The 14,659-nt window shown below is 48.7% G+C and overlaps 1 protein-coding gene across 1 annotated transcript in view; it reads right to left on the reverse strand.

The window, feature by feature from the left end:
- LOC137524454 (ras-related protein Rab-26-like) overlaps nucleotides 1–14,659 on the reverse strand; it is a 98,474-nt gene that overhangs the window by 24,315 nt on the left and 59,500 nt on the right. Inside the window, exon 2 of the mRNA XM_068244329.1 lies at nucleotides 3,550–3,615. Coding sequence (XP_068100430.1) covers nucleotides 3,550–3,567 — 18 coding nt within the window. The 5' untranslated portion in view covers nucleotides 3,568–3,615. The remainder of the gene's footprint in view (nucleotides 1–3,549; nucleotides 3,616–14,659) is intronic.

Below are 14,659 nucleotides of genomic sequence, written 5' to 3' on the forward strand. Positions count from 1 at the left end.
CTTTTGGTTGAATCTGCCCATCATCGCTAGATGTATGCCCACCTTAATGTCAAAACCATGGTCTTGACATCACACTGTGGGAGGGGTTTCACTACAATATCAGCCATACAGAGCCCCCTGATGATCCGTTTGTGGAAAGGAAAAGATTTCCCATGGCAAAGGGGGTATCAGCTACTGATTGGGATGAAGTTCAAGTCTTGGTTACTGTTTCTATTTAAGTAATGAGTTAGTGGATAATGTAAGGGAAGAGGTGTAAGATTCTAAAGGAAAGGAGGAAGTTGGAAAATGGGTTTGGACGAGTGAGATCAGTCAGTGGCAATCTTGTTGACTCTCTTTTTAAAGAGGTCTAGAAAGGACAACTAGCTGCAGCCAAAGGTCCTCTTACTAGTTATCACTAGTTAAAGTAGATCTGCAGTCATCACACTCATAAAATAAATTCCCCAGAATTCCCTGTAGTAAAAAATAGACAGAAATGCAACAGTTGTTTTGAAGCTAAACATTTCCCTTGACTGTGGCCACGATTGTGCTGTTTGTACTGCATGCCCAGGATATGTTCTCTCCATGCATGCACCCGAGTCAGCAGTTTTATATAGGCATAACCATGTGACCATGGTCCAGAGAAAGTGAAAATAAATAGTTTTTTTGCTTCAAAACAAAAAATATTATTTGAACACTGTTTTTTTGCTACACAGCATTTATTTCAGATGCAGTGTATGTGGTGTTGGTAGTTTGTCTTTAACCACCCTGGCGTTCTGATTAAATCGCCAGGGTGGCTGCGGGAGGGTTTTTTTTAAATAAAAAAAAAACTATTTCATGCAGCCAACTGAAAGTTGGCTGCATGAAAGCCCACTAGAGGGCGCTCCGGAGGCGATCTTCCGATCGCCTCCGGCGCCCAGAATAAACAAGGAAGGCCGCAATGAGCGGCCTTCCTTGTTTTGCTTATATCGTCGCCATAGCGACGAGCGGAGTGACGTCATCGATGTCAGCCGACGTCCTGACGTCAGCCGCCTCCGATCCAGCCCTTAGCGCTGGCCGGAACTTTTTGTTCCGGCTGCGCAGGGCTCAGGCGGCTAGGGGGTTCCTCTTTCGCCGCTGCTCGCGGCGAATCGCCGCAGAGCGGCGGCGATCAGGCAGCACACGCGGCTGGCAAAGTGCCGGCTGCGTGTGCTGCTTTTTATTTGATTAAAATCGGCCCAGCAGGGCCTGAGCGGCGACCTCCGGCGGTGTTGGACGAGCTCAGCTCGTCCAGACCGCTCAGGTGGTTAAATCATTTTTTTCTGTTGCTTATATACTGTATGCTTTATCTCTACATTGTTAGTTATCATCTCCACCCAGTGATAAAGCTACTGTTCAAGAAACTGAATGAGGGAGTTCATTGTTATGACAAATTAAAATTATTTTAGAAACTTATTTTTTTTCTAGATACAGTATACACCTGGCTTTTTTTTCAACTCATCATACCAAGTTTATTGTTCCACAAAAAGGTATTAACAATAATATTAGCTTCAGGGGACAGTACCAATAATGTTTAGATATATCAGGTTATCAGGAGTAAGCAAAAATGTAGTATTAAGTATCATAGTTTGGAGTGCATTCCAAACAAAAACAAAAAGCAAACAAACAACAAGAAAAACAGCTATGCTTTATAGAACCAAAGTCCTGGCTTAGGCCCAGTTCACATTAGCGTTCGCTATCCGGATTTTCCGGATTTGATCCGGACCGCATACTGTACAAACGGAACGTACGTTCCACATAGCAATGCAAAGTCTATGCGGACGTTCACACGTGTCCGTTCCGTACAGTACGGAGCCGGACCGGATCCGGACTCCGGACACTTTTCAACATGCGCTATTTTTTGGGTCCGGATCTCCGGCCCACGCACCCGGACCGGAGCCGGACCTGAGCCTGACAGCACCATCTGGAACACAGAAACCAATTGGGAACAGAAGGCACAGAACACACTGCCTACAAACAACTGACGTTCTACCCCACTTCCTATGCGTATCCAAGCGGCCATTTCGGATGGGGACACATGGGCCAAGCATGTCTGGAGTGGAGCAGCAGTGACAGACGTGCTGGAGCTGTCTGGCAGAATGTCGGAGGTGGAGGTGAGGCCTACAGCGGAGGAACCTGATTCTACAGGTGCACCAGGTGCACCTTCTGCTGACCCCAACATTTTTTTATTTAAATTTAACTACTTTTTGCCCAAGGATCCGGATGGCAGCCTGATGCATGCCTGACACAAACGGACCGGATCCGTATCGGATCCGTATCGGAACCGTACGGTTCTGATCAGGATCAGGTCAGGATCCGATTAGGATCCGGTCCATTTACTTGCCAAAACGCAAGTGTGAATGGGGCCTTAGAGTGGAATAAAACTCTGACATAACATTCAATACAAATGTGTTTTCCTACTTTTTAATACCCATTCAGTTACCATATTTGCTTTTGTGCACAAGTAATATTGCCTGTTTACAAATTACAAGGGCCCACAGTGCAGTTTATCTGCTCTGAAAGCTGCCATTACATTTTATTCATAGATTTTAATATAAATACAGCAGCTATCTAATGATACATTTATCATCTGTGTCTGCTTGTCAGCTCTGTGTAGTTCAGTTTCAGCCATTGCTGGCTGAACTAATTATCCATTGTTTACATTCTTCTGTTGATACAATGTTATCACCTGGGATTACAAGCTAAAAGTTTGGATCGCAAACCTCCACTGCAGAATGAAGTGCTGTGTTAACTGTTTGAATACTGTTCAGCTAAAAAAAAATGTTTTGCTGTTAGTTGGTTTAAAGGGGCCCATACACCTAACGATTTTCCTGCCGATATACAGCTGTTTCGATCACAGTGATCGAAACGGCTGTGAAATCGCCGCGCACACCACTGACAGAACGATCGACTTCCGTCCTAAATCGATTGTTCCCGTCGATTCCCGTCGACCCATCCATGTGGAAGATTTTTCTAGGTCGCCGGCGGGTCGTGAGTGCGTCGTTAGCGGCGTTCGAATGCCAGACGACCGATGCAATACAGCGGTAATACATTACCTGCTCCAGCCGACGCGAGTCCCCTGGTCTTCTTCTCCGCTTCGGGCTCCAGAGCTACACAGAACTTCCTGTCCCGGCAGGAAGTTTAAACAGTAGAGCGCCCTCTACTGTTTAAACTTCCCCTGGACAGGAAGTTCAGTAGCCGGAGCGGAGAAGAAGAAGACAGCGGTGACAGGAGACTCGCGCCGGCCGGAGCAGGTAATGTATGCGGGCGGGCGGCAGCAGCAGCTCCACAGATTGTGATCGGTTTCAGGCTGAAATCGATTCACAATCTGTTTGCAGTAAAGGTAGCCATACGATCCCTCTCTGATCAGATTCGATCAGAGAGGGATCTGTCTGTTGGTCGGATCTGATGGCAAATCGACCAGTGTATGGCCACCTTTAGGCTGTAAATAATCTTTTAGAGAAAAGAAGAATTGCTGAGTTTCAGACAACTTTAATAAGGACTTCCAAAGACGCTGTTATAGTTCACCCTTCAGATCCCTAATTATTTCCTCACCTTGTTCCCGAGGAGCATGATGACCACATCTTTCTGTGCATATTCATGAATTTCTGTCAGCCAGGCCTATAAGAAAACATTTTATTCATTAATTTTGAGAAATTTGCATTAGGGTTGCACAATAGCATGTTTTATTTTCGGTTTAATTTATCTATTTGTTAGACACAGTATTAAAAATACTTTTTTCAATTTCTTTAAAAACAAAAAAAATACATATAAAAAATGTGATATTTGTGTGGAGCGCCACCTGCTGGTGTGATTGCCTAGCTTTGTAACTTCAAGACAGAGCTTGTTATGCTGCTGTGTAGTAAAGATACATTTAATACAGGATAATGTAAAGATACATATAATACAGGTCTACTTATTAGTCATTTTAGAGATTTATTTACTAGTGCCCAAAATCAAGACTCTTCCCAGCTGACAAAATACTACCAGTCAGGCCAGCATGTAGAGCTCCCAAAAAAATATTTCATACGGTCCTACTTAAGAAAATAAGTAAATACATAAAAAATAGTTTTATATATAAGTAAATAAAATTAGATGAGCTTAAAAATGTATTACTTAACAAGGACTATAATAGTAAAGGGAGACAGTGGAGCACATGAAAGCCACCAGATTGACTAGTGGTGTAAGCCAAATAACCCCCAACACAACACCACCCTGCAGTTACAGCATTCACACAAGCAGCTGTCTGGTGGTTATCCAGATGTACATGATGAAGTGCTATGAGCCATCACAGACCATGAACACTGCATGTGGCCTCTGATAGCTGGTTCACACTATTAGCTCTTTTCAAAGCTTTTGCTAATGGAATGCTATGGGCAGCACGGTGGCGTAGTGGATAGCACTCTCGCCTTGCAGCACTGGGTCCCCAGCTTGAATCCCAGCCAGGGCACTATCAGTATTGAGTTTGTATGTTGTCCCTGTGCGGGTTTCCTTCAGACAACCTTGTTTCCTCCCACATCCCAAAAACATACAGATAAATTAAATGGCTCCCCCCTAAAATTGTCCCAAGACTATGATACATACACTACATGATACATACATAGACATAGGACTCTGGTAAGGATTAGATCATGAGCCCCTGTGAGGGACAGTTAAGTGACAAGTAATACACTCTGTACAGCACTGCAGAAGATGCTGGCAGAGGCATAGCTATGGGTGGGCAAGGGGGGGCACATGTCCCAGGGCGCAGCACTGTAAAGGGGCACAAAGCATGGCCACTGCACCCCCAAGTGAGTGACAGGTGGCTTGCTGGCTGGTGCCCCTGCTTCTCTCCCTCCCTCTGCAGAGGAGTGCAGAAGTGTTAACAGCAGCAGAAAAAGGGGGGCACGCCTGGCTAACTATAGGGGGTATATCTGGCTATCTAAGGGAAGGAAGGCACATCTGGCTATCTAAAAGGGGGGGCACATTTGGCTATCTTAACGGGGGATGGGGGCACATCTGGCCATCTAAACAGCATTTGTACATTTGGCTCGACCCATGACCACACCCATATTCTGATGCATGGCCCTGCCCAATTTGTCCAGAGGGGGGTGCTAAAACTGCCTTTGTCCCTGGGCGCTGAAAAGCCTAGCTAGATGCTGGCACTATATAAATATAAAATAATAATATGGGTGATTTTTTTTTTTAAATCACATCCCTCAAGTGGTATCACACACATATAGGCTATCATTCATAAAGCATTTCCGCATGCGGAAATGCTTAAAACAGCTGACTTTACCGAACACTCAGCAAGTTTGGCATTTATAAAGCCTCTTTCTGCATGAAAAGCTGACACTACCGAGCAGAGCGATAAATCACCGCCTTGTGCGGTGATTTTTGTAAAAAATGTAACAAAATGGTAATCCATAAAGATTACCGCAAGCGGTATGAGGACGGGAAATACCGCCCCCTCTGATGTGGCGATAACAATGTAAAGTTAATGGAGACACAGACCTCCCAGGCAGCTGCAGTAGAGCGGAACACGGAGAAATGTATCAACTCGGCAGCTTCCTGTGTCTCCGCAAGCCTACCGCCAGCCTAGTTCAGGAAATCTCCGCAGTGCTATCGCACCTGAACACTTTTTTATGAATGACCACCCAGAAGTCTAAAATACCGGCAGCGGTGTTTTCCCGCATTGATTCTCCTTACCGACAGCTCTTTTATGAATGATACCCATAGCATTACATTAGCACAAGTTTTTCAAATCACAAGCCCTTAGAAAAGCGCCTCTAGTGTGAACCAGCCCTTACAGAAGCTTCTGCTGCTGAACTGCCTTACCATGCAAACACTTGGGAAGCCAGATGCCACTAAAGCGTGGTACACACAAATTTGATTGGCCAATTTTACCACCTCCATGTAGTATGAGAACTTTCCTACTTAGTCTGTTCATTAGAGTTGGGCCGAACGGTTCGCCGGCGAACGGGGTTCGCGCGAACTTAGGTGGTTCGCGTGCGGGTACCGCACGCGAACCTTTTGCGGAAGAAGTTCGGTTCGCCCCATAATGCACCTGAGGGTCAACTTTGACCCTCTACATCACAGTCAGCAGGCCCAGTGTAGCCAATTAGGCTACACTAGCCCCTGGAGCCCCACCCCCCCTTATATAAGGCAGGCAGCGGCGGCCATTACGGCCACTCGTGTGCCTGCATTAGTCAGAGTAGGGCGAGCTGCTGCAGACTGTCTCTCAGGGAAAGATTAGTTAGGCTTAACTTCTTCCTGGCTGCATACCTGTTCTGTTCAGTGAGCCCTCAGCCCACTGCATACCTGTACTGTGATCCTGCCACTGCATAGCTGTTCAGTGATCCTGCCACAGCATACCTGTTCTGTTCAGTGAGCCCTCAGCCCACTGCATACCTGTACTGTGATCCTGCCACTGCATACCTGTTCAGTGATCCTGCCACAGCATACCTGTTCTGTTCAGTGAGCTCTCAGCCCACTGCATACCTGTACTGTGATCCTGCCACTGCATACCTGTTCAGTGATCCTGCCACAGCATACCTGTTCTGTTCAGTGAGCCCTCAGCCCACTGCATACCTGTACTGTGATCCTGCCACTGCATAGCTGTTCAGTGATCCTGCCACAGCATACCTGTTCTGTTCAGTGAGCCCTCAGCCCACTGCATACCTGTACTGTGATCCTGCCACTGCATAGCTGTTCAGTGATCCTGCCACAGCATACCTGTTCTGTTCAGTGAGCCCTCAGCCCACTGCATACCTGTACTGTGATCCTGCCACTGCATACCTGTTCAGTGATCCTGCCACAGCATACCTGTTCTGTTCAGTGAGCCCTCAGCCCACTGCATACCTGTACTGTGATACTGCCACTGCATACCTGTTCAGTGATCCTGCCACAGCATACCTGTTCTGTTCAGTGAGCCCTCAGCCCACTGCATACCTGTACTGTGATCCTGCCACTGCATAGCTGTTCACTGATCCTGCCACAGCATACCTGTTCTGTTCAGTGAGCCCTCAGCCCACTGCATACCTGTACTGTGATCCTGCCACTGCATAGCTGTTCAGTGATCCTGCCACAGCATACCTGTTCTGTTCAGTGAGCCCCCAGCCCACTGCATACCTGTACTGTGATCCTGCCACTGCATACCTGTTCAGTGATCCTGCCACAGCATACCTGTTCTGTTCAGTGAGCCCTCAGCCCACTGCATACCCGTACTGTGATCCTGCCACTGCATAGCTGTTCAGTGATCCTGCCACAGCATACCTGTTCTGTTCAGTGAGCCCTCAGCCCACTGCATACCTGTACTGTGATCCTGCCACTGCATAGCTGTTCAGTGATCCTGCCACAGCATACCTGTTCTGTTCAGTGAGCCCTCAGCCCACTGCATACCTGTACTGTGATCCTGCCACTGCATAGCTGTTCAGTGATCCTGCCACAGCATACCTGTTCTGTTCAGTGAGCCCTCAGCCCACTGCATACCTGTACTGTGATCCTGCCACTGCATAGCTGTTCAGTGATCCTGCCACAGCATACCTGTTCTGTTCAGTGAGCCCCCAGCCCACTGCATACCTGTACTGTGATCCTGCCACTGCATACCTGTTCAGTGATCCTGCCACAGCATACCTGTTCTGTTCAGTGAGCCCTCAGCCCACTGCATACCTGTACTGTGATCCTGCCACTGCATAGCTGTTCAGTGATCCTGCCACAGCATACCTGTTCTGTTCAGTGAGCCCTCAGCCCACTGCATACCTGTACTGTGATCCTGCCACTGCATAGCTGTTCAGTGATCCTGCCACAGCATACCTGTTCTGTTCAGTGAGCCCTCAGCCCACTGCATACCTGTACTGTGATCCTGCCACTGCATAGCTGTTCAGTGATCCTGCCACAGCATACCTGTTCTGTTCAGTGAGCCCTCAGCCCACTGCATACCTGTACTGTGATCCTGCCACTGCATACCTGTTCAGTGATCCTGCCACAGCATACCTGTTCTGTTCAGTGAGCTCTCAGCCCACTGCATACCTGTACTGTGATCCTGCCACTGCATACCTGTTCAGTGATCCTGCCACAGCATACCTGTTCTGTTCAGTGAGCCCTCAGCCCACTGCATACCTGTACCGTGATCCTGCCACTGCATAGCTGTTCAGTGATCCTGCCACAGCATACCTGTTCTGTTCAGTGAGCCCTCAGCCCACTGCATACCTGTACTGTGATCCTGCCACTGCATAGCTGTTCAGTGATCCTGCCACAGCATACCTGTTCTGTTCAGTGAGCCCTCAGCCCACTGCATACCTGTACTGTGATCCTGCCACTGCATAGCTGTTCAGTGATCCTGCCACAGCATACCTGTTCTGTTCAGTGAGCCCTCAGCCCACTGCATACCTGTACTGTGATCCTGCCACTGCATACCTGTTCAGTGATCCTGCCACTGTATACCTGTTCTGTGAACCCGCCACTGTATACCTGTTCTGTTCAGTGGACCCGCCACTGTATACCTGTTCTGTGAACCCGCCACTGTATACCTGTTCTGTTCAGTGGACCCGCCACTGTATACCTGTTCTGTGAACCCGCCACTGTATACCTGTTCTGTTCAGTGGACCTGCCACTGTATACCTGTTTAGGGAACACGCCACTGCATACCTGTTGTGTTCAGTGAACCTGCCACTGCATACCTGTTCTGTTCAGTGGACCTGCCACTGTATACCTGTTTAGTGAACACGCCACTGCATACCTGTTGTGTTCAGTGAACCCGCCACTGTATACCTGTACTGTTCAGTGAACCCACCGCATCAGTGCGCATACCTGTGCAGTTAAGTGAACCCACCTACCTACGTGAGTGCACGCAGTGTGATATACCACTCCGTGCATACCCGATATGGACAAAACAGGTAGAGGAAGAGGAAGAGGTAGTGGCAGAGGCAGAGGAAGGCCACCCGGCAGGTCTGCGCGAGGTCGTGTAAATGTAATTTCGTGTGGACCTGGCCCACAGTACAGTGCTCGGAAGAAGGCACGTCCCATCACCTCCCAAGATTGTCAGGACGTGGTTGAGTATTTAGCGACACAGAACACCTCATCTTGCTCAGCCACCAGCGCTACTACTAGCACCACTTCCGCTGCATTTGACACTTCGCAAGAATTATTTAGTGGTGGTGAAATCACTGATGCACAGCCATTGTTACAGCCAGATGAATTTTCACCAGCTCATATGTCTGCGTTACGCGACAACACTATGGATGTAACGTGTAAGGAGGATGAAGGACCTACACATTTGGATTTTTCTGAGGCAAGCGAAGCTGGGCAGGATGATTACGATGATGACGATGATAGGGATCCTCTGTATGTTCCCAATAGAGGAGATGAAGAGGGGGACAGTTCAGAGGGGGAGTCAGAGAGTAGTAGGAGGATAGAAGTTGCTGAAAGAAGCTGGGGCAGCTCTTCGTCAGAAACAGCTGGTGGCAGAGTCCGGCACCATGTATCGCCAGATTCGCCACCTATGTACAGCCAGCCAACTTGCCCTTCAGCATCAGCTGCTGAGGTCCCCATAGTGCCCACATCCCAGGGTGGCTCAGCGGTGTGGAAATTTTTTAATGTTTGTGCCTCAGATCGGACCAAAGCCATCTGTTCGCTCTGCCAACAAAAATTGAGCCGTGGAAAGGCCAACACTCACGTAGGGACAAGTGCCTTACGAAGGCACCTGGAGAAAAGGCACAAACAGCAATGGGATGGCCACCTGAGCAAAAGCAGCAGCAGCACACAAAAGCAAAGTCACCCTCCTTCTCCTCTTCCTCCTTCAGGTGCATCATCTGCTTATGCCGCTCTCTCCCTTGCACCTTCACAGGCACCCTCCTCCACTCCGCCTCTGCCCTTGAGCGGTTCCTGCTCCTCTGCCCACAGCAGCAGTCAGGTGTCCGTGAAGGAAATGTTTGAGCGGAAGAAGCCACTTTTGGCCAGTCACCCCCTTGCCCGGCGTCTGACAGCTGGCGTGGCGGAACTGTTAGCTCGCCAGCTGTTACCATACCGGCTGGTGGACTCTGAGGCCTTCCGTAAATTTGTGGCCATCGGAACACCGCAGTGGAAGATGCCAGGCCGCACTTATTTTTCCAGAAAGGCCATACCCCAACTGCACCGTGAAGTTGAGAGGCAAGTGGTGTCATCTCTTGCGAAGAGCGTTGGGTCAAGGGTACACCTGACCACGGATGCCTGGTCTGCCAAGCACGGGCAGGGCCGCTACATTACCTACACAGCCCATTGGGTGAACCTGGTGGTGAACGATGGCAAGCAGAAAGCGGCGGACCAAATTGTGACACCTCCACGGCTTGCAGGCAGGCCTCCTGCCACCTCCTCTCCTCCTGCTACATGCTCTTCGCTGTCCTCCTCCTCCTCCTTGGCTGAGTGGCAGTTCTCCTCTCCAGCTACACAGCCCCAGCTCCGCAGGGCCTATGCTGCATGCCAGGTACGACGGTGTCACGCCATCTTAGACATGGCTTGTCTCAAAGCGGAGAGTCACACTGGAGCAGCTCTCCTGGCTGCTCTTAAGAAACAGGTGGATGAGTGGCTGACCCCGCACCACCTGGAGATAGGCAACGTGGTGTGCGACAACGGCAGCAATCTGCTTGCCGCTTTGCATATGGGGAAGCTGACACACATACCCTGCATGGCACATGTCATGAATCTGGTGGTTCAAAGATTTGTGGCAAAGTACCCTGGCTTAGCGGATGTCCTGAAGCAGGCCAGGAAGTTCTGTGGGCATTTGAGGCGCTCTTACACAGCCATGGCACGATTTGCAGAAATTCAGCGTAAAAACAACATGCCGGTGAGACGCCTCATTTGCGATAGCCCCACTCGCTGGAACTCGACCCTCCTCATGTTCTCCCGCCTGCTAGAACAGAAGAAAGCCGTCACCCAGTACCTCTACAACTGGAGTAGAACGAAACAGTCTGGGAAGATGGGGATGTTCTGGCCCGACAACTGGACAATGATGAAAAATGCATGCAGGCTCATGCGGCCGTTTGAGGAGGTGACCAACCTGGTGAGCCGCAGTGAGGGCACCATCAGCGACTTAATTCCCTACGCGTACTTCTTGGAGCGTGCTGTGCGTAGAGTGGCGGATGAAGCTGCGAATGAGCGTGACCAGGAACCGTTACGGCAGGAACAGGCATGGGACCAATTTTCATCAGACCCAGCTGTTTCCTCAACACCTGCAGCAGCACAGAGGGGGGAGGAGGAGGAAGAAGAGAGGTCATGTGCAGAAGATGAGTCAGACTCAGAGGATGATGAGCAAGGTGTTTCTTTGGGGGAGGAGGAGGAGGAGGAGGGGACAGCGGCAGGAGAACAACCGCAGCAGGCGTCGCAGGGGGCTTGTGCTGCGCAACCTTCCCGTGGTATTGTTCGCGGCTGGGGGGAGGAGGTTGACTTACCTGACGTCACTGAGGAAGAGCAAGAGGAGATGGAGGGTACTGGATCCGACTTTGTGCAGATGTCGTCTTTTATGCTGTCCTGCCTGTTGAGGGACCCCCGTATAAAAAACCTCAAGGGGAATGAGCTGTACTGGGTGGCCACACTACTAGACCCTCGGTACAGGCACAAAGTGGCGGACCTGTTACCAACTCACCGGAAGGTGGAAAGGATGCAGCACATGCAGAACCAGCTGTCAACTATGCTTTACAATGCCTTTAAGGGTGATGTGACGGCACAACGCCCGCAAGGTACCACTGCCACTAATCCTCCTCCCGTGTCCACGCAGTCAAAGACAGGACGCTCCAGCGATCTCATGGTGATGTCGGACATGCGGACGTTCTTTAGTCCAACGCCTCGCCGTAGCCCTTCCGGATCCACCCTCCACCAACGCCTGGAACGGCAGGTAGCCGACTACCTGGCCTTAAGTGTGGATGTAGACACTGCTGTGAACAGCGATGAGGAACCCTTGAACTACTGGGTGCGCAGGCTTGACCTGTGGCCAGAGCTGTCCCAATTTGCCATCCAACTTCTCTCCTGCCCTGCCGCAAGCGTCCTCTCAGAAAGGACCTTCAGCGCAGCTGGAGGCATTGTCACAGAGAAGAGAAGTCGCCTAAGTCACAAAAGTGTTAAGTACCTCACCTTTATAAAAATGAATGAGGCATGGATCCCGGAGGGCTGCTGCCCGCCCCAAGACTAAGTCAGTCCCCGCACATACAGCATCTCTGCCTGCACGCCGTGTGACTGGCTGCCTGGCCTGCCCCAAGAAGACTAAGTCGCTCCCAGTCCCTCCACACAGCATGTCTGCCTGCAGGCCGCTTCACTACCTTCTCCGCCACCACCAACAGGGTCCGGGACTCCAGGCGGATTGCTGAATTTTTTAGGCCGCTGCTAGCAGCGGCCGCTGTAATAATTTTTCGGGTGCGTGTACATGACTGCCTAATTTTTCTGGCTGCACTGCGGGCAGCTGCAACAACAAAAGAAAAGGCATGAACATGCGCCCATTCCCCTTCGTGATCATTACCTTGCCGTGGTGAAGGGGCTTGCGTATCACAATGGAGCAATGACCGGCGCCTAGATGAGTGTCTCGGGGGGCACACCCACGATAATAAGGTCGTTGCCTCATTGTGGTCAGACCAAATTTGATCAGCTGGACAGTCACTGTTCTGTCATTCAGCTACATCAGCCAGGTGACTGACCATATGGGCTGTAAAGCCACCAAAACCTGCACTCTCGCCATGGTGCGCACCAGTCCAGCACGGCCGTCACTACACAAACAGCTGTTTGCGGTGCGTTACACGATGAGTTTGGTGCGTCAGTGTGAAGCAGTACCTTAATTACACTACCTGATTGATGTATACACATGCAAGATGTTTGAAAGCACTTTAGGCCTGTCATTTAACATTCAATGTGATTTCTGCCCTTAAAACGCTGCTTTGCGTCAAATCCAGATTTTTCCCGGGGACTTTTGGCATGTATCCCACTCCGCCATCCCCCCCTCCAGGTGTTAGACCCCTTGAAACATCTTTTCCATCACTTTTGTGGCCAGCATAATTAATTTTTTTTTTCAAAGTTCGCATCCCCATTGAAGTCTATTGCGGTTCGCGAACTTTAACGCGAACCGAACCTTTCGCGAAAGTTCGCGAACCCGGTTCGCGAACCGAAAATCGGAGGTTCGGCCCAACTCTACTGTTCATAGTATTCACAATCTGTTGGCCTTCATACTACGTGAAGATGGTAAAATCGGGCAGTCATTGGCCAATAAAAATTGGATGTATATACCAGGCTTTAGTCACCATGTGAATGTACAAATGGTAAGTAAGTCTGCCTGCCTAACCAGCAGAGCAAGGATTTGCAGAACTGTGAGATGCTTTACAAAACCACTAGCACAATGCATAAATGGTTGTTGGCAGCTGATTTGAGTTGGATTGTTAGCTACTGATAAAAGCAGGACGTGATATTGGATGATTCAGGCTGGTTTCACGCTTGTGCGGTGCTATTCTCTTGTGGTGGGAGAGGTAGCAACAGGAGAATCGCACTGCACCAAAGCCCCATTCATATTACCCTGCAGCAGACAGAAAGATAGGGTACTATGCATAGGCCCTCCCTCAGCTGCGTGACCTACTCCCTGCTGGACAGGAAGTACATCACTGGGATTCCTGTCCCTCCGCTCATTGCACCCCGCTCCGTCGTTTACACTTATTGCCTTACCATAGACTTGCATTACTGCATAATCTGTGTGGTAGTCACGGATCATGCAGTAACGCATGGATGACTTTTCGGTGAGTATGCAGCGATTTAACTACTTCCATGCCACGCCCTCTTGTGGTAAAGTTGCTTACCCCAACGCCACAGTGTAAAAGGGCCCTTAAATGGAATCTGAAGTGAAAATAAACTTATAAAATAATGAATTGCATGTGTAGTACAGCTAAGAAATAGAACATTAGTAGCAAAGAACAAGTCATATATTGTTTCCAGTACAGGAAGAATTAAGAAACTTCAGTTGTTATCTATGCAAAAGAGCTTCTCTGGGCTCCACGACCAAATTGTTTTTTTATTTCTGGAGCACTATACATCAAATAAACAGTGACAGACAGCTTCAAATAAGGTTCAGTGAGAGGAGAAGTTCAAAGGCTCATTAGCTCTGCAAACCACACTCTTTATAAACGATAAAAAAACAAAAGTTTGCTTTCCTAAAACAGAAAGAATTTGCGATAATTCAGGTTGGAGTGAGCTTGAGATGTCTCCCAGAGCACCACTGCTGAATACATGCAAATTAACCATTGTACCCTTAGAAGCTAAACACACCTCCAGAACCGCTGGAATGCAATGATGTGTCAGCTTGTTAATTAGTACAGTTAATTTATAAACTATAAGACAGAGCAAACTGGAAATATGACAATATAATGCAATGCTATTAAAAAAAACACTATATAACTGAAAATAAATATATAAAACTAATTTCTTGGCTACTAATGTTCTATTCCTTATTCGTACTACGCATACAATTTATTATATCATACTTTTTTTTCCGCTTCAGTGTCACTTTAATAGAGTGAAAATTCAAATATTCAAACACACACCTCATTTCTTCATCACTGACAAGGATGCTAAAATTTAACAACAAAAACATACAGTAGCTTGAATAAAATGAGGTTTACACAGAATAAATCAATCCTGCCAACCAATGTCACTGCTTTCACCTTTTGTTTTGTACCACTTT

Source organism: Hyperolius riggenbachi, chromosome 7 (assembly GCF_040937935.1).
Source record: "Hyperolius riggenbachi isolate aHypRig1 chromosome 7, aHypRig1.pri, whole genome shotgun sequence".
Lineage (NCBI taxonomy): Eukaryota > Metazoa > Chordata > Amphibia > Anura > Hyperoliidae > Hyperolius > Hyperolius riggenbachi.